The following is a 22,749-nucleotide window of genomic DNA, read 5'->3' as shown; positions in this document are numbered from 1 at the left end:
AAGAATGTGATTTCTGCAGTTCTTATTTCTCATGACTCCTGCTGGACCAACTTCATTAAGTCAGCTGTGCTGTTTATGTCATTTAACTCATTCTGCTCTGCAACACTTCCCCCTTTCTGTTCTACGTACAGCACACGTTGAACTGCATTACTAACCATTCATTGCATACATTGCAATAAGCAAGGCACAATCATAAAAAGGCACAAAAATATTCCCAATACATAAATTCCCAATTGCAATAGCCTCTCAGCCCAGCCGTAGATATTCAAATACTGGAGCAGTTGCCCCAACCAGTCTGTTCCGTCATCCCATTGCAGTTTCTTAACATTTTCCTCTGATTTCTGAATGCTGGCATGTATAGATTGAGAATCATAAGATAAATTCATACAACACATTCCTTCAATAATCCAGATATCCATGACCATGGGCTAACAACAAAAAATCAATGGCAGCACAATTTTGCAAAGTAGCATGGTGTACAGAATCAACATCTGCCAAAACGCCAGAAAGAGCAGTGGAAGTTGCATTAGTTTCTGGGTCAGCCAACAGCCAAGCTTTTGCAAGGTTGTAAGGGCTTTGGCTGCTGCAACACCTGGAACAAGAAATGAAGCAGTCCCAACAAGTGGGGGATTCCAAAACTGTGCATTTGGGTCACAAATCTTTGGTAAATTCATGAAGTGCACGCCTCTGTTGGTCCCAGTCTGCCTTATGTGTATGATTTATAATCATGGTTAGATTAGGAGTTAACATTGTGAGGCAGCCAATAGTGCAAGGTCTGCTGATCACTCACGAAGGCAAAGCAGGCCAAGCACATCACCACAAACCAAAAATATCCCTCGAGGCAGTTTACATGGGAGAGAATCTGAGGGTGCATAGTACACTGAGCCATTGGATATTACAGTTTAATTGCACCGCAGAGAGCTACTGTGGTGTAACAATTGACTTGGGGAAACATCCAGAGTCATCTTGTAGTAGGGGTCACTATTATACTTCCTCCCTAATTGTCTGTAGTTGAAGTATATGCAGACATCTACCTTAATCAATCCCAGAATTTCAAGTTCCTGTTGTTCTGAAGGGGCAAGGGGTAAATGATTGTCCCAAGTATCGAAATTATCCATACATGATACCATGGAGGTATTGCAGGATATGTGGGGCTCCCTACCATGGGCTTTTGTCATGATCACTGTGGGTCATCTACAGGAATTCCTACTAGACATCTATGGAAGGGTGCCTGGGGTGTGGCCATTGATAAGCATAGTGCTGATTGGTTCAAAGCCTTAGCAAGAGTGAGCCACACATTACCTCGTGGTGATGGGGGGATGGTAGCCTCTCCCCAAGCACCCTCCTCCTTTAAGCATAAAATTAGCAAAAGGAAGGGCCCATCACATTTGGGGCACCAGTCCCTTTCCCACACATACTGGTGTGGGAGTAGACCATATTTCCACCCACACACAGAGCGCTATACAATTCCCAAAGGAATAGCACAGGGGATCACATCTAGGGCACTTTGCTCAGCGACGCTGTGCCTTGCAAAACCACCTTTTATGACAGCTGGTGCCTTCACAAAATGCCCACGCCTGATGACTAGGGTCGGCACACTCTAAACACAGAATAGGATTATTTTCTAATTGTAGATACTGCTCTTCACATTCTCCCTGAACCCATCTGATGTCATCTTGTTCCTTCTCAAGATGGTGTGCTAGTTACAGGTCAGTGTACCCATATCTTTCACAGTAAGTGCTAAGGTCCACAGGAAACCAAGGGTCTGGGAGATTTGGGAGTTGACGACGCTGAGGCAGCACAAGGATTATAAGGCTTCACCAGTCAAGCTGGTATCCAGTGGAGTCCCATTCCTATGGAAACACAAGCATAACCTCTTCCCCAGGTTATCAGGGCATAAGGACCTCATATTTGGTTACTTTCTGGATCCTCGAGAAGAACCTGGGCTTTTTCTACAGTATCTATGCATTCCTTCATAGCTGTAATATGCTTTACTATAGGTGTTATAGGGTTGTCTCCATAAAAGTTATAAACATTTAAGGCTTTGGCTAAATGATTCCGTGGCGTTTCCCTGAGCATTCCCTCTTTCTGTTGCAGCAGTAAGGTTTTCAAAGTAGCGTGGGTGTGCTCTACAATGGCCTGACCTGTTGGCGAATGAGGAATGCCCGTGACGTGAAAGACCCCATCGTTGAAAGGAGGAGTGTAGCTTCTGAGAAATGTAAGCAGGGCCATTATCAGTTTTTACTTGTCCAGGCACCCCCAAAGCCGCAAATGCCTGTAAAAAGTGATGACAAATGTCCCAGGAGGCCTCGCCTGTATGGCAGGAAGCATGAACTGCTCCAGAAAATGTGTCAACAGACACATGCACATACTTCATGTGACCAAACTCAGGAAAGTGTGTAACATCAGTTTGTCAAATATCCGGGCTTAGTAGGCCTCTGGGGTTGACTCCTGTTGTCACAGAGGCAAAATTATGGCGCTGGCAATCTGGGCAAAAAAGCAATAATATCTTGAGCTTGGCGCTGAGTTAAAGCAAAGGTCTTTTTGCAGTGCTTTTGCATTTTGATGAAAGAAAGCATGACTAAGGCCTGCCTGTTCGTATGTATTGGGGTCTATCACAACAGGTGGTGAGCAGGTTAGCTTGCCAATTGCCTTCTGCCAATTCTCCAGGAAGAGTGGTGTGTGACCGAGTATGAGTAATAAAATATGGAGAGACCCATTGATCTAATAAGCGAATCAGCTCGCATAAATGTTCTGCCAACATAGGGTTGGTAGGGTTGTGTAAAAGAGAGGCTTCTGCTCTTTCTACGAGACCTGCAAGGTATGCAGAGTCTGTAACCAGATTGAAGGATTCTGGCCATTTCCAGGAAGCTCTTACAGCTGCAGTGAGTTCAACAACTTGAGGGGACCCAGGGACAGTTGAGATATCTGAATCCCATTGGCCTGTAGTCGGGTTTTGCCAAACTAAACCAGACTTCTGTGTCTTTCCTCATCCATCGGAAAAAACTGTTAGGGCTGAAAATGGTGCTTCAGAGTGCTTGAGTTTAAGCACGGGAACAAATCCTGTGACAAATAATTTGTGTGCTGGTGAATGCACTAAAACCTGCCCAAGGAGAGCAGCCGGGGCAATCTGAAAAATTTCAGCAGTTGGTTGAAGCTATAGTAGGTATGTAGCAGTACAAGGGACAAAAATTGCCATGGGTTCCTGTCCTGCAAGGGCACAGGAGTGCTTCTGTACTTTCATTATTAATTGTGCAAACATCTCATATTGCACGATGACAGTCTTAGACATTGCATGAGGAAGAAACAGGCACTCCAGAACTAGTAGGGGATCAGTCAGATGGTCATCCCACTGAAACAACAGTCCATGCGGTTGTTGGCTGGGGTTCAAAATAATAGTCAAAATAGATAATTCTGGATCACAGCGAGCCACTTGGCATGCAGCAATTGCTGATGCCACATGTTGTAGGGCCATATGCCCCTCAGGTGTAAGAGTCCAGGGTAATGCAATATGGGTGTCACCTTTTAGTAACTCAAACAGTGGTTGGAGGTCTTCATTGGTGATGCCAAGCGGAGGCCATACCCAGTTGACAGGTACCTAACTACTTTTGCAGGTCATTCAACGTGTTGACCTGTGTTTGCAAGCTGATAGCTTGAGGTCTCGCGGTTTGCTCTGTGATGCACCATCCCAGGTACTGCCAGGGTGGAAAGGTGTTGTACCTTTTCTGAAGCAATTCTTAGTCCATGAGAATGCGTGTTCCTGCATGTCATTTAACTCATTCTGCTCTGCAACACTAAGGGAATGTTTTTGCCATTTGTTTCCAGTCATGCTCACCTCAGCTTTCGGTAGAGTCAGCTGTTGGGATCCCCCTGTCACCCCAGAAATAGAGATGGATTCTGCCTCTATATATCTTGGTGGCATCAGGGTACATGGTGTGTTGATGCCAACTAAAGCCTTATATTCTTATGGGTCTGGTGTGCCAGGCCATCAGATCCACATTCCAGTAGACCTGATTATTCCTTTCCCTGCCTCCTGTTTAGAGGCAGGGCGTCTCTAGGTCTGGTCATTGTTATTTCTTGTAAATATGACCTGGAGGTCCCTTCAGGAGGATCAGAAATAACATCAGCCTTTTTAATCTCTCTGAGGACTTGCCCAAGGGAAACGGGGCAGTATTTTTTACCAGAGTTTCATGTGGTGGTTATCCTTCCCCTCAACACAGGTACCTGTGCTGCTACAGCAGAGGTGGATTTTCCATCACGCTTCCTCATGTATTCTCAGTTGTCATGCAGGTAGAACCACAGATTACCTTGTGGTGTGTACCCTCTCTCTCAAGCTGGGGAGCACCTGCTCCCTAATAGCAGAAACTCTTACATGTACTGGCAGGGCATGGGACATTTCCTCCTTAAACTTTTGGTAGTCCTTTTTAAATTGTTGGTCCTCTTTTAATTTCCCTGTTAAATTGCTGTTAAGTCCTTGGACAGTCATTTCACAGATGAGATGCAGGCCTGTATTGGGATGGAGATAGTATCTTCATATAGCTGGAGTTTGTTAGCCAAATTGTTCACTTTTTTTTCTCCTTCCTTATATGACTTCTCTGCCAGTGAGTTGGCATGTGACCCCAGCACGCTCTGTAGGAACTTCTGCCACATGTTTTGTGTACACTGGATGTCATCTCTATTTATAGGGGACTACTTATTATTTGAATCCTTACAGATTACCTTCAGCACAACTAATTCTCCGAAGTACTGGATGCCTTGTGTCCATGGTGTTCCACTTGTGTTGATGTACTAAAAGATGCATCCATGCAGAGATTCCTCTCTATCAGACTTGACAGGAGTTACTTCCAGAGGCTGAGAGTTTCTGGTCTTTTCTAAATCTCCTGGTCAATGCCTGCATCCTAGGACAGGGATCCTAATTGCTTGGCTTCACTGGGCCTAGTGTTGCACCATTTGCCATGATATCCTAGCAGCAAGCAGCCAGGTCAGTAGGGGCTCACCAGGGTGGTAGCTGTAACCTTTTTGTGCATCTCAGAGCTCACCCATGGATAGGGATCAGGTGATTATGTCTGGCCGTGTCTCTTCCTCTGGTTTTGAGGGTCCTGTTTCTTCTTCATCCCTCACTATGCTAATTGATTTGTTCTTGAATTTTTTCTTCAGAACAGCAACTCCTACTGGCATGGGTTTTTTCTCTGGTTCAGCTGCACTTTGAGTGGCCTTGGTGCCTGTTGGTCTGCTTTCCTCTCCTCTCCCTGAAAGTGCTGTGCAGTGTCTGATTAGTAGTAGCCAGGGCCCAGCATGTTGCATAACTTCATGCCTCTCTGGAGCTGTCACAGCATTTTTCTTTCAAATATTTTGCCACTTGTATCAAGGTCCTGTATTTTTCAGGGATGAACTTCTAAACCACTGGAACAGCATACTCCTTTAAAAGCTGGCTCATTTTCTGCCCCATACTATACTACTCATGACTGTTCAGCTCCAGGGCAGTTCTCTGAACAACTTCCCTGGATGTCTCTATCCTGACTTGAAACATGGCGTAGACTTCTTATTCTAAATTTCATTTATTCTAGACTGTATTGAAGAAATTTGGCAGACACTGCAATTAGAATACACTTTCTTTAACATCCAGATGGAATTCAAGATTCTCAAAAACTGTTGTAGCAGACCCGAAGGAGGAGAAAGGGGTTGAAAGGCTGAGAAAAATCATTGTCTCCTGGCCTCCCTACAGGATGGGTACTGTTATTAATGAATCCTCAGAGGTAGCAGCCAAGGCCACGATGGCTGAACAGCACTGAACACAACATCCCAAATGACCCTCATTGCCACGGATGTTGTCATGTCATAAACTGATACCACACATTACAGCAACACAGCAATCCTGATCCTTCTCCCTACTCTGAAAAAATAGCATCATGAGGAGCATGTATGGGAATATATACAGGGTTAAATATCACCCCTCCATAAACAGATAGAGCAGCTGTAGCTAGGGAGTTCTGTACCTAATACGCAGGTTTTTAGATCAAAGTTGTCTTTACCCCTTTCATGGCTCACCATAGGCACCAGCTGAATGTGGTGGTTTGACACCAGCCACAAATTAAACTCCAAATAAGCCTCTCCCCTTCCTCCTGACCAAGGAAGAGACTATGGGTTGAGGTTACAATTTAGGGAAAGCAAACAGCAGTGGAATAAGAAATGCACAGTAATGGCAGCAATATTAATAACAAAAATATACTAGAAGAGAAGGTGCTTTATACACAAAAATGGGTGTGCACCACCTCCATGTAGTTCTGTGTGGCAGCCAGGACAAAGACGATGGCAGGCACTCCCTGCAGTACCATGTGGTTTCCTCAGACAAAGACAAGATGGCAGGCACTCCCCATAGTTGGCTCTCCCTGTCCCTCAAGCCTGAGACAACAGAAAACAGTGACAGTCCCCTGAAAGCAAGATCATTCACATCATACCGCTGCCACTGCTTTGTTCCCCATGGCTGTTTCCCACCCCAGCACCACTGCTTTTGCCCTTTTCACTCTGCTAGGGTTCGGTTCCCAGCAGCACCACAGCTTTTCACCATTCCACTGGGCTCAGCTGTGTTCACCACCCAGAGCTGCACGCTCCTGAGGGACAGGAATGGATGAGGAGTGGCAAGAGAGGGCAGGGTCCACTCAGCTGATCCCAGCAACCTCTCTGAGGAAGAGAGGTGAACAAAGTGGTGTCATTTCTGGGGATTACTCATCTTTTCTTTCCCCCAAGGCTGTTCCCCACAGTGATGATGTAGGCACTGTAGAATAGCAATATAAGCCATGCCCATCAGTTCTGAGCTCCACCCCCTCCCTACAACCACAAGAACTTACTAGCAAACCTTTTAATATTGTTTTTCATTATGGTAAATAACTTGCCCACTTGTTTATGCTAAAATATTTTAGTAAATAATTAGAAATTGCAGTGTGCTGCTTCTTGAATTTTGAAGACATCTTGTCAACTAAACACAGTTTGCACAAATTTCAGATTCTTCTAGGCTTCTGCTACAGTTTCATCACTGTGGCATTGTAATATGGAGTTAACTTCAAATTCTGTGAGTTTATTTCTGTCATGAGTGGTTCGTGTTGGAAGGGGCCTTTAAAGAACATCTTGTCTAACTGCCCTGCCATGGGCAGGGACTTCTTTCTGTAGACCAGGTCAAAGCCCCATACAGCCAGTACCTGTGCCATGGTACATGTGTCTTTATGTATGTGCACACACAGTTGTGTGTCAGTGCTGCTTGTTTCTGTACAATTGTAGATAGCACCTCTCTGGGTAGAGACGAAACTTCAGAGGCCGTCGTAGTGGAGAGGTAGTTATACCCTGGTTTGGGGTCTTCCAGGTCATAGACATGATTCTGAAATGTATTTTTTCCATGGTTATCAGCTGCAAATCACTTTTATCTTCAGACTTCATGTACTGTAACTGTACTTTCTTCTCAGACATCAGATCTTATTACCTACAAAAATCCTAGTATAAAATAAAAGAAGTTCCTAATAACTAATATTCTGGTTAAGCTGGTAGAATATTTCAAAACAAATTTGGAATTTGAGTTGCTGAATTCTTGAACCACAGGAAAGCATTTGGAGTTTTTTATTAGGGAAGGAAAAAAAACAGTAACAAGATAAAACTGGCGTATTTTTATTCCCTCCATTATTTAGAGATATCTTTGGGAAGGCAGGTGCAGAAGACTTGCATAGAATGATCCTTTCTGCTCGTATAATAAGGATTAGGGAGTCTAAATAACAGACATGCTTCATCCAACTTGTTAGTGCTGGAACAAACTATGCTACTGCTTCACCTGAAACATGTACCAGTAGCTCTGAGCTGTGTTACGGAAATCACAATGTTACTTACCAAGGAAGCTAGTTGTTGCATTTCAGTTTAGAATGACTCCTTCCCCAGAACATTCTTGTGAAGTGCTGGTCCTCCCCTGAGCATCTAGCAGTGGAAGTTCTCAGTGAGTTGCCTGCAGGAGAAGTGTTGTAGATAGTGAAGTAAAAATGTTGAAGCCCACCAGGTGGTGCCAGAAGGCCTAATCACTGGTGGCTCTGACAGCTGGAACAGACCTGAGAAGGTGAGACTGCCACTTTTGTCAGAAACTGTACAATCCGAATACAAGCAACACATGCCATTACCCTTCCTCTGCTTCCAAACTTTTACCTATAAAGCATTTCCTCAGCAAATTACTTCCTTCTGTGTTCATGATGGTAAAATTTAAATACACTGTTTAGGAGTAAGGCACTTAAAATTGTGGGCTTGGTGTCAGCTTTAATTATCACTAGTTTTGTGCTGCTCACATCCCTCTTCAGTGGATAGTAGAACCATGAAGCTTTCACAAAAATGCTGTAAACAACATTGTGCTGTGTGTTGCAGTGAAATGCATGCAGTTTTATGGAAATAGAGACATGAATGTTAGCTAAATTTATGCTAGAGAATTATCTCAGGTGGTTACTTTTATTTTCATGGAGTTAAAAGCTCATACAACATTTTAATGTTTCTAAACAACTAAGTTTATAGAGAGGGTTAAGATGTTTCACAGTGAAAACTGAAAGATGTGTTTTCCATCATTTCCCTTTATACTGCAAAAATTATTTTTTCATCACTTTACTTTTTCTGTCTTTATGTCATATCTTTCTGCCTGTTTTGATAGAATGATTCTACTATTCTCATATAAAACTGGTATGATTGACAGTTTGTAATGCTAGTGTTTTTATAACACTTAATAGTCTCTGAAACACTCCACAATAATTAGGCCACTATCAGACAAAGGAGTCATCTAATTTCCACTTTTTTTTTTTTTTCCTAAAGTATACTTTTGTGTGGAAAGGCTTGTAAAAGCAGATGAGCAGCACACGTGGGCTGGTGAGTAGCAGCTCACAAGTCAGAACTTGTCTGTTTTTTAAGTGAAACCTGCAGCTGCACTGATGGTGACCTGTGCTGTTGGGTGTTGGGGAAATGGGTGTCTGACAAGTAGGCAGTGGCACTTCTCTTCTGAAAGTTACTGGCAGTCTGTACTAGTCTAGCTTGCTTTGGATGTGTCACTTTGTATCCAAAAAACCCCTACTTATGTTGGATTTACTGTATCGGCTGCTATCAACAGAATACCTCTAAAAAGTTGATTGTTTCATAGGTCATCTTACGTATAGCCAAACAAGAAGTATCTGCTCTTTCTTAACAGCTTATTGCAACTCTGAGTGCATCAGATGCATGTTTTGATTTTGTGTTTCCTACCTTTATATGAAACATGACATTTCTTGGGACTTGAAATAGAAGAGTTTTCATTTTGTGAGTCAGGTTTTTTTCTTGATGATTTTCCATAGTAGGAGATCAAGATATTTGCATAATGGCATTAAGTCTGATGTTTTGTCATTTATCACATTTAAGAACCCTAAATTTTACAGGGTTTGGTGTATTTTTAATCAAGTAAGTAAGACTTATTTACATATTTTTAAAAATTCAAAGTGTTCTTAAAGTATATCAATTTATTTTCAGAAAATCAGGTTCTATGCCTCCTTATTATTATCATCTTCAAAACTGTCACTATGCAACTGGTATGTAAATTGAATTCAGAATGCTGGTTTTAGGAAAGCACAACTTAGTTCTTCAGTAAGGTTTTGAACTAGTAACAGTTACGGGCTTAGTTTCTAGAAAGTCAGTTTACACTGCTGGATCAGGTTTTAACTTCAGTAGCCTTGTGTCCATCCATAGCTTCAGAGAGCACAGTGAAGCACTTTATTATTAAGTGCTAGCAAACAAATTGTAACTTTAAAAGGATTAGAAATAAATTTTCTGTTTCTGAAGCATGATTTCAAATTTGGGGCATAGTAATGATTGGGGATATTCTATTATGAAAAATTAACTGGTAGAAAACAATATATTTTGTGATGTCTTAATTATTTTTGTACACAACTACATAAGCAATGCAATCAAAATACCTAGTACTTTTTATTTTTACTATGAATTGTAAATCCTGGGAGGGGGAAGTGTATAATACAGGTGTTACATGAATAGCAGTTCAACAGCTTATTGTAAAAGGGTGTATTACTTTCTAAATTTGAAGAATTTTCCCATTTTGTGTATTTGTGGAGGTGGTGATGATGGTTCGGTTTATGTTTTGGAGGGATTTTTTGTTTAGTTTTGTGGGTTTTTTTAGATCAGAAGATATAATACAAGATTACGGTTACTTCTGAACTAATAGCTTTTCTGGAGGAAAATAGTTGATCTCTTGAATGTTTGTGTTGTACCTGTGAGACTGAGTATAGTAGTATATTACAGCAGTGCTAAGAATTCAGAGTTGGTTTTTCATAATCTGTGATGCTTCTGTATTAATGTGTTTTAATCCATAGGAAAATGAGTCTGAGTTCCGTAGAAAAAGATCATCCTTATGCTGTTTCCAGTAAAGTAGTTAAGCAAGCTAATTGCTTCCTATTAGAATATTGTTGAATATAGTTGCCCTGGTATCATTTAGCATTGTTGGGTATATACTGGTAAATTTCAGGAAGAGATGAAATGTAGAAAAACTAGTAAGTTCTGTAAATATTTTTTTTAATTTCATAAGTTCTTAAGAATTCCTGACTGTGAATGTCTTAAGTTAGTTCTTTCTAAAAACTGCAGATGACTGAATGTTTGTCTCCCTGTTGCCACTTTTTCCTAGGTGTATTGCTCTTAGTTGCTGTATTGTTCCTAGAAGTCAGTGGGTACAATTCATGAAAGAATTGTCAAGTGTTAGATGTAAACGCATTTTTCTGTGTAACAGTTTTACCATACCTCAAGGTATGCTAAAACCTGTATGTTCCCTTATTCAGTAAGGGACAAGCTTAAGCTACAATTTTTCCTCTGCTGGATCACTAGTTAAGGGCATTCTTCTGGTTTTAACCCCTGTATGAAAATTGACAACAGCTTCCAAAACTGAAGTAAAAGAGAGAAGACAGTGCTGTCTCACAGAATAGAGAGGCCATGTCTCTCTCACAGATGAGCAGTGACATTTCTTAAGGAAATTATCTGATCTCACTTGCCTTAGTTGTGGGCAACACTGAAGTAGTGAACAAATGTGTCTGGCCCAAAAATGTTACTCTGAAATAAGTTCACCTATAATGCTTTGATTTTTTTCACACGGTCAAAAATTTCTGTAATTAATTCTTGAAAAGGGCATTAAAAGGTTGTTCTCAGTTGCCTCCCTCATCTAGAGGAATGTGATGACAAAATGCTTTAGGAATTTGATGAGCTTAGGTAGAGAGAATTGCCAGAAACTTAAACAGATTTATGAATCATCAGATCTGTGAACTGTCGACCTACTCAACAAATTGCTGGCTTGAGCAGTCATTGCAGTGGAATCAGTATTTGTAAAACCTTTCGTGTTGCATTTTTTTCAACAAGGCTTTTTTAAACTTCTGTGAAGCAAAGTTATTCTGCTATGTGAGTGGGAGCACATTATTTCTAACCAATGGAAAGAGTTGATTTGTGCTTTACCCTGGTAAAGGTAGTACAGTTTCTTCTAAGTTAGTAGTCATTCTCCCATATGTTAAGCTCAATGGTTTTTAAGAAGCTTTTTTCTCTATGTAATTGACATAGTGATGTGGTGGAACTTTACTGTAACTAGGACATAAAAGTAGCAGCCCTTGTGTTTGTTTGGCCATATACTGCTGAATGTTTTCAGAATAACAGAATGTGAAGGAATATGCTATTGCGTATGAAAACAAGCATTAAAGTGAGACTTGGTTAAGATAGAATATTTTTGTTTCACGCTACTTACACTCCACCTGTTTTGTTTTTCAGAGTACTGTAATTGAAAGTGCATCTTCTACATTTGAGGAAGGAGAAGTTCTTGATTGAATGGTGGATTATAAGTGGTTGTCTCATCCTAAGACTAATAAGATATCCTGGAAGTTGAAACGAACTGGATTTTCACCCTAGTCCAGCAGCTTTGCTGCTCACTTAAACACAGATGAATGAAGACCCCATTTGGAAAATCACCAGGTCAGCGGTCCAGAGCTGATGCAGGTGAGGTGTTCTTTATGGTGCTTTTCTTTGCTTTTAATGGATAAAAAGTGTTCTTACTTTATTGACTTTTTAAATATGTAAATGATTTTCTGCAGATGTTAATTATTTTCCCACAGAAGATTCTGGAATACAGCTTAAAAATGCAAATGTCATTCTTGTTTTAAAAGAAAATTTGCTTTTGTTCTAGAAGATCATGGATTGAAAAAACAAATGTAAATTTAGCAGTACAGATCTGACCTTACTATTTTGTGTTGTGTCAAAAGTTATTAACCAGTGACCTTTGTGGGGAAAACAACATATTTTTTATCACCAACCATTGTGAATTGGAGTGTTTATGAAATTCTTGAGAAACCAACCAACTGACAATGTAATTGGGAAAGCTCAGTTAATTTTTAAAATACCCAAGCAATAGAATAGACCATTCTGGTGCTTTCAAATACTTGTCTGATTCATTAAAAATTGAAACAACTGATACTGGAGGATTTCACCCTTTGGAAAATTTCAAGCTTGTATTTTACCTGGGACTGTGTTAAAATGTGCTATCACTTATTTGAAACATGTACTGATTCCAAAGGTAATACAGTTACCTTTCAAGTAACAATTACAGGTTTCAAAGGAGAGATCCAGTACGAAGTTACACTTGGTTAAGTGACCAAATTGAGACAGTGATGAGTGGAATTTCTCAGGTGTCAGTATTGGGAGCAGCATTGTTTAACATCTTATTCAGTGGTAGGGACAGTGGGAATTGGGTGCACTCTCAGCAAGTTTGCTGATGACACCAAGCTGTGTGTTGCCATTAGCATGCTGGAGGGAAGGGGTGCCATCCACAGGACCCTGGAGAAGATTGAGAGGTTTATACCTTGCGATGTTTGACAAAGCCAGGTGCCAGGTGGTGCATCTGTGTCAGGGCAATTCCAAGCACAAATACAGCCTGGACAAAGAATGGATTGAGAGCAGCCTCAACAAGAAGGACTCCGGGGTGTTGGCAAATGAGAAGCTCGGCGTTACCCATCAGGGTACACTCACAGCCCAGATAGGCTCGCAGATCCTGGGCTGCATCAAAAGCAGCATGACCAGCAGGTTGAGGGAGGTGTTATTGCCTCTCTAGTCCACTCCAGTGAGACACCATCCAGCTCTGGGGTCCCTAACATAAGAATGATGTAGACCAGTTGGAGTGAGTCCAAAGGAGGGCCATGAAGACGATACAAGGCCTGGAGCACCTCTCCTATGAGCAGAGGTTGCAGGAGCTGCGGTTGTTCAGCCTGGAGAGAGAGAAGGCTCCAGGGTGACCTAATTATGGCCTGCAGTACCTGAAGGGGACTTGAAACTGGAGAGGAACTATTTACAAGCTCATAATGACAGGACAAGGGGAAATGGCTTCAAACTGAAAGAGAATAGGTCCAGAGGATGGCCATGAGTGACCAAAGGACTGGAGCTCCTGTCATATGAGAAAAGGCTGAGAGTTGTTGTTCAGCCTGGAGAAGAGGCTCCAGGCAGTACAACTTTTTAATTTTTAAGTGGGGCTTATGAGAAAGACAGAGAGAGGCTATTTTCCAAGGCCTTCAGTGACAGTACATGGGGTAATTGTCTTAAACAGAAAGAGAGTACAGTTAGGTTTGAGTATACAGAAGAAATTTTTTATGATGTATATGGTGAAACACAGGAACAGGTTACCTATATATGAGTGACTCCTTGTTGGAAATGTTTATGGTCATGTTCAAAGGGATATTAAGCAACCGGATCTAGTGAAAAGTCCCTTCCCCCATCTTAGGACTGAACCCTTAAGAGGGTCTGTGAGATTACCTAGAACAGCTGTAAAAAAAGAAAATTAAGAAGTAACTTTTAAATAGGATTTACTGAGCTTTACAGCATTATGAATACAAATTTATTGCCTTCCTTTTTTAAAGATGGTTGCCACTTGCCAAGGAACTTTATGAACCACAATAGTCTTCCAGAGTAGCTACATCCTAAGTAGAAATTGGGATTTTAAGTCTTGCTTATAAAATTGCTATCATCTGGGATTGGATAATAAAGCAGTAATGTAGTCTTACTCAGAAGGAAAAAAGAGTAAAAGAAAAAGATACAGTAAAAGAAAAAGATACAAAGAAAGAGTGGAAATAGTCTTTGTATTTTATATTGGATAATGTTAATACTGTAAAATCATAACATTTCTGGTCTCTAGGAGGACTGCAAAAAACAATCTGGAGGTAGAGATAAACCAGTGGTAATGTCAGGTATTCATACAGGGCAAAATTTAGTGCATTAACAAAACATTTTTCAACTGGCCTTGATTTCATCGTGTTGTAGAGACTTACCAATCAGTGACACTACAGGTTGGTAGCATGTTTAACAAAGCTGATTTTCAGCTGTCCTGTTTGTTTGCCTAGGAAGGAAGTGCTTTTATGTGTTGTGAAGTGGGTGTAAAGGAAGAGGTACATGTTATTTATAATAACTAGGCTTTTGAAGTCTCTCTCTCTGGGAAATATACTTTGTACATAGTTCCTTTTTGGGAAACAAAGGGTAGGATTGAAGGTGGAGAAAAGAAGGAAAGCTAGACTTGTAATTTTTACACAACAGAAGAGTACATGGCTACAGACTCTAGGAGTTTGTCAAAGCATAGAGTTGCTTTCCACGATACAGTTTGAGTGAATCAGACAAGGTACTCTTGGTGATGTGCCTGCCTGTCTCTAATTAGTGTATTGCTGTCCCAAATATAGGAGAAATACAGATTTTTAAAAAAAATTAATATACAGTATAATTGATTGTAAGATGTGATTACCCCTGTGTTAACACAATTGAGCCTTTTAAATCTAATGATCACCTGTTTAATGCTGTGTAAGTTAAAGACATGGTCATCTGGAGTCTTAGCAGTGTTCTCCTGGTACAGAATCCTACCAAACTGCATGATGGTCAGGAGCAATTGTAATGCCTTTACTGGATGGTTTGAAAACATAAAAGTACTTTCTTAGTAAAGAAAACTTTTAACATATATATGAACATATAACTATTAAGTTATATATGAGCATTTGTAGTTTTTTCACCCTTAAAAGCAAGTGTAAATTGTTTTAGTATTGTCTTTACGAACTAAGAAAAGAGATCATGGATGTGAATTGCTTAGAATTGCAGTGAAGTCTTTCTGCAGAGTTAGAATTTGGTTTATGTCTCTACTTCTGACCTACTTCAATTGAAAGACCTCCCTTCTTCAAACTCTTTTAAGTTGAGGTTGAGCAGTACTGGCTGTGAATCAGCACACTGAAGTGTTTGTTAGGTCCCTGAAAGTAATTCTGAAAGAGTCTCCAGATACAGAGTGGAATTACTGCTGTTCCCACGGAAGATTCTGGGATGCAACTTAAAAACATGTAGGTTTTGCTGCGTGTTGTAAACATGGGATGTATTCAGAGAAGTAAAATATTGTTGCTGTTTTTTGAAGAGCCTGTCTGATTTCCATGAATTGCATGGAGGGTACCAACTCATGTCACAATAGCAAAAACATTGCCAGTAGCTTTCTCCCATCCTTCTTCCTATTCTCCTATAGCCCCAGCTGAAATGATATGCGTATTTCCCTTGAAGCCAACATCCTGAATGATTATTTTAGTCTTGTTATACCCTATTTCTTTATCTTTGCCCAGAGTAAAGTAGAAATATTCAGAAACGTGGTTTCTAGTTTTGCTGTTGAATTTTAAGGGTTTGTTGAGAATGAACGAGCCTCAGAAAATGCAAGAGACCATATGACAATTGAATACTTAATTCTGTTGCTCTTGTCTGGAAGCTGGAGTTTGTGTTCACTTTCTATTACAAAAAATATGTTTCTGTGCTCTAATGTCATAAAATAATAAAATAGTTTGATATGGATGGGACCTTTTGAAGGTCATCTTGTACAACTCCTGCAATTAGTGGGGACATGTTCAACTAGATCAGGTTGCTTTGAGCCCCATCCAACTTGCTCCTGGACACTTCCAGGGATGGGGCAACCACCACCCCTGGGCAACCTGGGCTAGTGTTTACCACACTCAGTGTAAAAAATCTTCTTTCTTATATCTAATCTTCTCCATTTTAAAATCATTACCCCATATCCTGTTGTAACAGGTCCTGCTAAGAAATGTGTCCCCATCTTTCTTCTAGGCCCCCTTCACATACTGGAAGGCTGCAATAAGGTATCATCAGAGCCATCTCTTCTTCAGGCCAAACAATCGCAACTCTCAGCCTTTCCTCCTTCAGGAGGTACTCCAGCCCTTCAGCCATCTTCATGGCTTTCCTCTGACCTCATTCCAGCAGGTCTGTTCAGTGCTGAGGACCCCAAAGCTGGATGCAGTGTTCCAGGTGGGGTCTCACCAGAGCAGAGCAGAGGGGCAGAATCCCCTCCCTCCCCTGCTGCCCACACTGCTTTGGATGCAGCCCAGGACACGTTTGGCTCTCTGGGCTGTGAGTGCCCATGGCTGGGTCATGTCCCGCTGCTCCATTCTTACGGACCAAGAAAGATTCAGGAGGCGGATAATTCTGATTTTGACCTTCTCACTAGAATATGTTAAATATAAGGATTCTGCGCTGTTCTGTCCCCTGTCCAGAGAGGCTTTAAAGGACAGAAACTCTTGTTGCAGTTTTTGCAATTGTATAGCCAAGCAATTCAGTAGTGTAACCTAATACATCCTTAAAAGCAGTTTACATCTCCTTGAGACCTGTCTGAATTCACACAGTGCAAATTAGGAGGGCAAATTGTGGCAGATAGGCATCTGGTTGGTACAAGGGTGCATTTAACTTAGGATCTTCAAATACTTGCTATTGATATTTGTATTAAACATCCAAACGCCGTTACTTCATGTTTTAAACTGGGAGCTCTCTTAAGATACTGCCTGACTTAAGATGATGAGTAGTACTTAGTCTGTGTTGTCTTTGGTATAGAGCTCATTACATCAGTGAACAAGCTGAATCTTTGATCAAAGATCTGAAGATCCCAAGGTGAGAAGTTAGTAAACAGCAAAATCCCATTCCTGGAGGTCATCATGGCTTCTCCTCTCTACTTATGGCAAACGCTGTAGTAAATCTTCCTTCTGTGTAGGTCTAGTGCTTCTGTTCTTGACTTTGGAAGGTAAATGCTTCATACCTCCTTTCTTACTCCCAGGTTCCCAAGTCCTTGAGCAGAGGGCAGAAAGCAAATTCTTGTGCTGCAGCATTCTGTTGTTTCATTGTGTTTTTACTTGAGCTAATTTAGCCAAAATCTTACTTTTCTCTCATTAGCCAGAAATGTAAAATGTAGACTACATGTATTCATCTTCTGGTGATGAAGTTTCTCTATTTTGTAAGGACAGTTCTTGGATTTTAAGAAATTACTTCATTTTAATAAAACACCACCATATTTTTAATAAAATGTGTTTTATTATATTGCGTATTAGTAGAACACAGCCACCTTATATACAAAGAGGTAACTGACAGTATGCGTAGACAGCTTTTTTTATAGGGTGTAATAAAGTCCTAAAGTCTTACAGGTTTCCAGTCAAACTTTTGTGATGCTGCTTTTGTTTTTCCAGCTAAGTTCTTACAAATACTCAGTTTAATTATTTGGTTTTGTAACAGTCAAAAATGTAAGTAGGATCTTTACTGCAGTAATTGACACACAGGGCTTAATTTTTAAAATGCAACATTTCAGATATCATTGCTGTTGAAAGTACAGGTTCTTGAAGATCTGATGCAAGCTTGATTATACTAAATAGAAGATTATTTTAATTATTAATTAATTATATGAATTCTGCCATTTCTGTAGCTTTGTATATACCCTCTTAAAGTTTTCATATAAAAATGAAAATAGTAGAATATTCGTGAAGACTTGGAACGTTAATGATACTGTCATGGCTTGGCTCCTTTGTGATTCTGTTAATATAGTGAAAGTTTTCAATACATATATAATTCCAGTTATGCTTGGAACATGCATAACTGAATTTAAAAGAATTGGTTTGTTTAGGCCTATAGAGAAATTAAAACATTTCTCTGTAGGTGTTCATTCAAGCAGTCCTAGTTAAGATTCTAGGCATGTTTGTATATAAACACAAGGCATTAAGAGTTACACACGGGTCAGTCCAGCATTGTGACCAGATTGTTTTAGATATGGCAAACAAGAAGCAAAAAATCCAAAAAGCCCAAAACAAGCTACTGTGAAGAAATTTAAATCCATAGCATTCAAAACCATTACAGTGAGCAAGACAGGCAGAAATCAGGATCAAGCCAGGTATCTTCTGGCCATGTAGTCACCATCAGCCATCATTTTAACAGGGGCTGTTTCAGTCAGCCCTAGGAAATGATTCCTTATGCACGTGGCCATTGGCTGTAATCTGAGGTGCAGTTTTCATTCTAAGAACTAATTTTGATTTTTTTAGCTGTGCACATCACCTTTTATATACGTTATCTTTTAAAATTGTTTTTCTGTCATTTTGTTCTTGCGTATTTCCTCTGCTGAATTCTTCATGGCTGCTCGTGAGTGGCTTTCTAACAACCAGCAGAAGCCTGATTTCCCATTTACTCATTTCATCTTATTAAAAGCTTTCCATTTTTCACATTCATCCCAAATTATCACTGGGTCGAGTCCAGTGTTCTTCCGTCTGTAAAAATCTTGTTTATTGTTAGATTTTTATGTGCTCTGTTGGGTAGTGCTGGTCTGGCTAACTCAGGAAGATGTGTATTTGCATCTCCTTTTATTAACTGAAGGATGAAAGTTTAAAACAGCCTGTTGATTCCCTATTGTTGCTGATTGACCATGTCAACTACTGTCCCTGTTGTGTTTAATTCAACTTTCATTTTAATAGTTGCTGTCAGTCACTCTTTATGTTCATCACTGAGCTTTTGTGTTGGGTTTGCATGGCAAGGTACCAGGAGGGTGCAAGGGTAACTTCTTTGAGAAGCAGCGAGAAGCTTCTCTTGTGTCCAACAGAGCCAATGCCAGCTGGCTCCAAGATGGACCCGCCATTGGCTGAGCCAAACAGTGATGATGGAAATGCCACTGGAATACTGTATTTACGAATGGGGGAAAGATTCTGCCCCGCAGCAATTGCAGGAGAGGAGTGAAACTGTGTGAGAGTAGCAGCCCTGCAAACACCAAGGTCAGTGCAGAAGGAAGGGGAAGGAGGTGCTCCAGGGACTGGAGCTGAGGTTCCCGTGCAGCCTGTGGTGATGCTCATGGTGAAGCAGCTGTGCTCCTGCAGTCCATTGGGAGACCCTGCACTGGGGCAAGTGGATGTGATGGAAGGAATCTGTGAACCTGCAGGAAGTCTGCACTGGAGCAGATTTCCTGGCAGGACCTGTGGCCCCATGAGAGAAGAGCCCACACTGGAGCAGGTTTGCTGTCCGGAATTGTGACCCTGTGGGGGACCCACTACAGAGCAGCCTGGTCCAGAAGGATGGCACACTGTGGAAGAGAGCCATGCTGGAGCTGTTTGTGAAGAACTGTAGCCCCTGAGAAGGATTCACGTTGGAGAACTTCGGAGGACTGTCTGCTCTGGGAGGGACCCCACACTGCAGCAGGGGAAGAGTGAGAGGCGTCCTCCACCTGAGGAGGGAGAGCTAACCCTAACCCTGAGAAGAAAGAAAGAAGTAGCAGACACGTGTGATTAACTGACTGCACTTTCATTCCCCGTCCCCTTGTGCTACCTGGGAGAGAGGAAGTAGAAAAAAATTGGGAGTGAAGTTAGACCCAAGAAAAAGGGAGAGCTGAGGGGAAGGTATTTTTAAGATTTGGCATTATTTATCTTACTCTGACTTGATTGGTAATAAATTAATACTCCCCGAGTCAAGCCTGGTTTGCCTGTGAGGGTAATTGGTGAGTAATGCCTCTCTGTCCCTCTCTTGAGCCAGGAACCTTTGGTTGTCTTTTCTCTCCCCTTTCCAGCTGAGAGAAGAGATAGAGCATCTTTGGTGGGCACCTGGCATCCAGCCAGGGTCAGCTCACCACAGCTTCATGTGCACATAGTCCATGTCTATCTCTCTAGAGCCTTTTCCCATTGTAGCAGGTCACTGATCAGTCATAACATGAAGTGTTTGGATTCTTTACATTTTGACATTTAATATGAAGGCTTTAATGTAAGTTTTTAAATTATTTTTCAATAATTCCAACATCTTTTATATTGTAGGTCATGCAGGAGTGTCTGCCAGCATGATGAAGAAAAGAACTTCCCACAAGTAAGTTGTTAATGTATTTACTAAAGAATAGCTCTCAGTAACTGGAAGTACTGTTCTAGAAATATATCTGTATTGTTCCACTCAGTTTGTTCTTAAAAATTGTGGAATAATATTCAGTCTGTATATGTGTGTAGAGTCAGACTTTTAATTCTTTCAGGAGGGTAGTAGGAAAGAAAGCCCCACAGATGAAGTTTTAAACATTGTTTTGACTGTTAACATTGTATCTTTCTTGAATACAATTTTGAAATTCTTTCTGGAATCTGTAGAGAAGGTCTTTCAAGCCTGAAGTTAGCCACATCTACTGTAGGATGTCTGTTCTCTGGCACAGAGTTCATGCAGTCACCAGGTCAAAAAACCTGCAAATCATGCTTAGTAAGAACCCAGTTGGTAAGGAATCTTACATATATCTAATCATGTATGCACTGTAACCGTAGTGGTGGAAAAGATTTTTCATTTTTTAAAAATAAAGAATGTACTGAAATACTTCTGTAAGGAAGCTGCTGTTAGTATGTGAAGGAAGGATACCTGCTTTTGCTACACTTTCATGGCATGTATTTTTCCATCTACAACATTTTAAATAGTAGCAGCTGAACACTGGTGAGTAGCTGTGTGAAAGTACCTTGATAGTAGCAGCTGAACACTGGTGAGTAGCTGTGTGAAAGTAACCTTGATATAATTGGTCTTAGTGTCATACAGCAAGATTCCATATCTGGCTATATGTGGTGAGAGAAATCTAAGCTGGGTAAGTGGGAAACTTAAAATGTTTCTAGCTGTTTGTAAGTGTAAAGTCATATAGTGTGCATCAATCACAAGCAATTTGTTTGGCAGGTATATTTTCCACAGTTAATGTAGTTAATCACTGTTAACAGTATTAGCTGTTTCCCAGAGACAACACCTGATGTAAAACTACTCTGATGCCTTCCACCAGCTCATCATTATCCATTCTTGTCTATCTTCATAGAAGGCAAAGACAAACATTTATTTGTCTAGGGGCAGGTAGAGTTGGTTAAAATTTAATTTCTCTTGTTCTCTTTCAACCGCTCAGAGAAAGGAGTGTATGATGGGAAGACTATCAGAGGTGGGTTGCCTTTTGTACTTGAGGGTGGCTAGATTTGTCTTTATTGTTGTGTTAATATACACTTATTTAAATAACTAAATAGGCTGTAAATTTATTAGCATAAAGGCTTTTGTGGGACATAAGAAGTTTTGATCCTAAGTGACATAATTTTGAGGTATTTAACTTAAGCATTCAGCTTAGTTTTATGTTAATTTAGCCTAGTTCAATTGTTTATTATTTAGTTAAGGTTTTTTGTACCAAGCCAAGATGAATTCTTGTTTGCTGCTTACTGACTTGTCTGAGAATGAGGTAGAGTAGTAGAATATTGTTTATAGTTTACTGTAAATTACTAGGATATGAATATGATGTAATACTATATGCTGATACTACTCTGAGCCAATACAATAGACCATGAGTTAGTAATGTATACTTTTGTCACTGATTTAGCTATTTATTTAGTTACCTCTTCATTTAAGGAAAAAGAAAAAGAAGCCTACTGGCACTCAAAGATTGTTGAGATTTTAAACAAGCTTCAGAAGGTTTGCAGCAGAGGATGGAACAAGGCATGACTCAATAAATTGAGGATGTGATAGAACGAGCAGTGTGGATGAGCCTTCTGAACTCTTTAAATGGTAGTTAAGTGTTGAGCCTTTTGGAGATGGTTCCCATGGTTATAGGACAGTTCTTCCAAGTGCTCTGTCAGTGGGTAGTGATGATCTCTGCCAATATGAGGCTGACCTCATTGGCATCAGATCAGTCAGTAAACTAACAGATGTCATTCTTTCCACCCTTAGTTTATAAGAAAAGTACAGGAACTAGCACAAGTACGAAACAATCCTTTCTTCATAGGCTCTCCAGACTTCTTGTAGTCGGCAATTCAGAGACTTTGAGGCGTAGGTTATACCTGCAATTTAACTACAAGTGAACTTAAACATTTTGAAATTTTGATACCACTTTAAGGTAACATACTCTTGGCTTCTACAACATCTAGAGCTGAAATTCACAACTGAATGATTTTTTTTACTTTTGAAGGAGTACAGAAAGTACTTTAAAACTTCTGTCTTAATTAATTTGCCTCATAGTCTGAATATCATGAAAAGTAGCTAATAACAATTCTCCAATCACCATTCTGTTGTTAGTGATAGATATTAATAAGATCACCGTTTTATTAAGTTTTATGTACTATTTTTAGTAACTTTTCTGTTTCGTACCATGAAAGATTTGAAAGTATACTGACTACTGCTGCTGTACTGCTTCTATAATGTTTTATAGTTTTCATTCCAGTTTTTCACAGTTGTGCGTATTTTGCATATCTGAGAGATGTGGTTTTCTTTCATCCTCCTGGGTTTTTTTTTTCATGTGGTGTTTTTCTGAGATGACATGGTTGGGATAAAAAACAATCAACAATGAAGCCTAAATGGGTAACTTTATAGGTTACTGGGCATTGCCATTTCCATTTTTCTAAAAGCTAGTTTGTGTTTTAAGCACAACTCTCTGGTAATGGCTGATTT

At 40.4% G+C, this 22,749-nt stretch overlaps 1 protein-coding gene across 3 annotated transcripts in view; it reads left to right on the top strand.

The window, feature by feature from the left end:
- The window catches only part of SPIN1 (spindlin 1), a 74,842-nt gene that overhangs the window by 40,921 nt on the left and 11,172 nt on the right, over positions 1 to 22,749 (top strand). For all 3 annotated transcript variants that reach the window (XM_032097601.1, XM_032097602.1, XM_032097600.1), the window contains exons 2-3: positions 11,794 to 12,018; positions 20,133 to 20,181. In XM_032097601.1, the coding sequence (XP_031953492.1) occupies positions 11,967 to 12,018; positions 20,133 to 20,181 (101 nt within the window). In that variant the 5' untranslated portion in view covers positions 11,794 to 11,966. The remainder of the gene's footprint in view (positions 1 to 11,793; positions 12,019 to 20,132; positions 20,182 to 22,749) is intronic.

Source organism: Corvus moneduloides, chromosome Z, assembly GCF_009650955.1.
Source record: "Corvus moneduloides isolate bCorMon1 chromosome Z, bCorMon1.pri, whole genome shotgun sequence".
Taxonomy (NCBI): Eukaryota; Metazoa; Chordata; class Aves; order Passeriformes; family Corvidae; genus Corvus; species Corvus moneduloides.
This window is presented reverse-complemented; position numbering and strand designations above follow the sequence as displayed.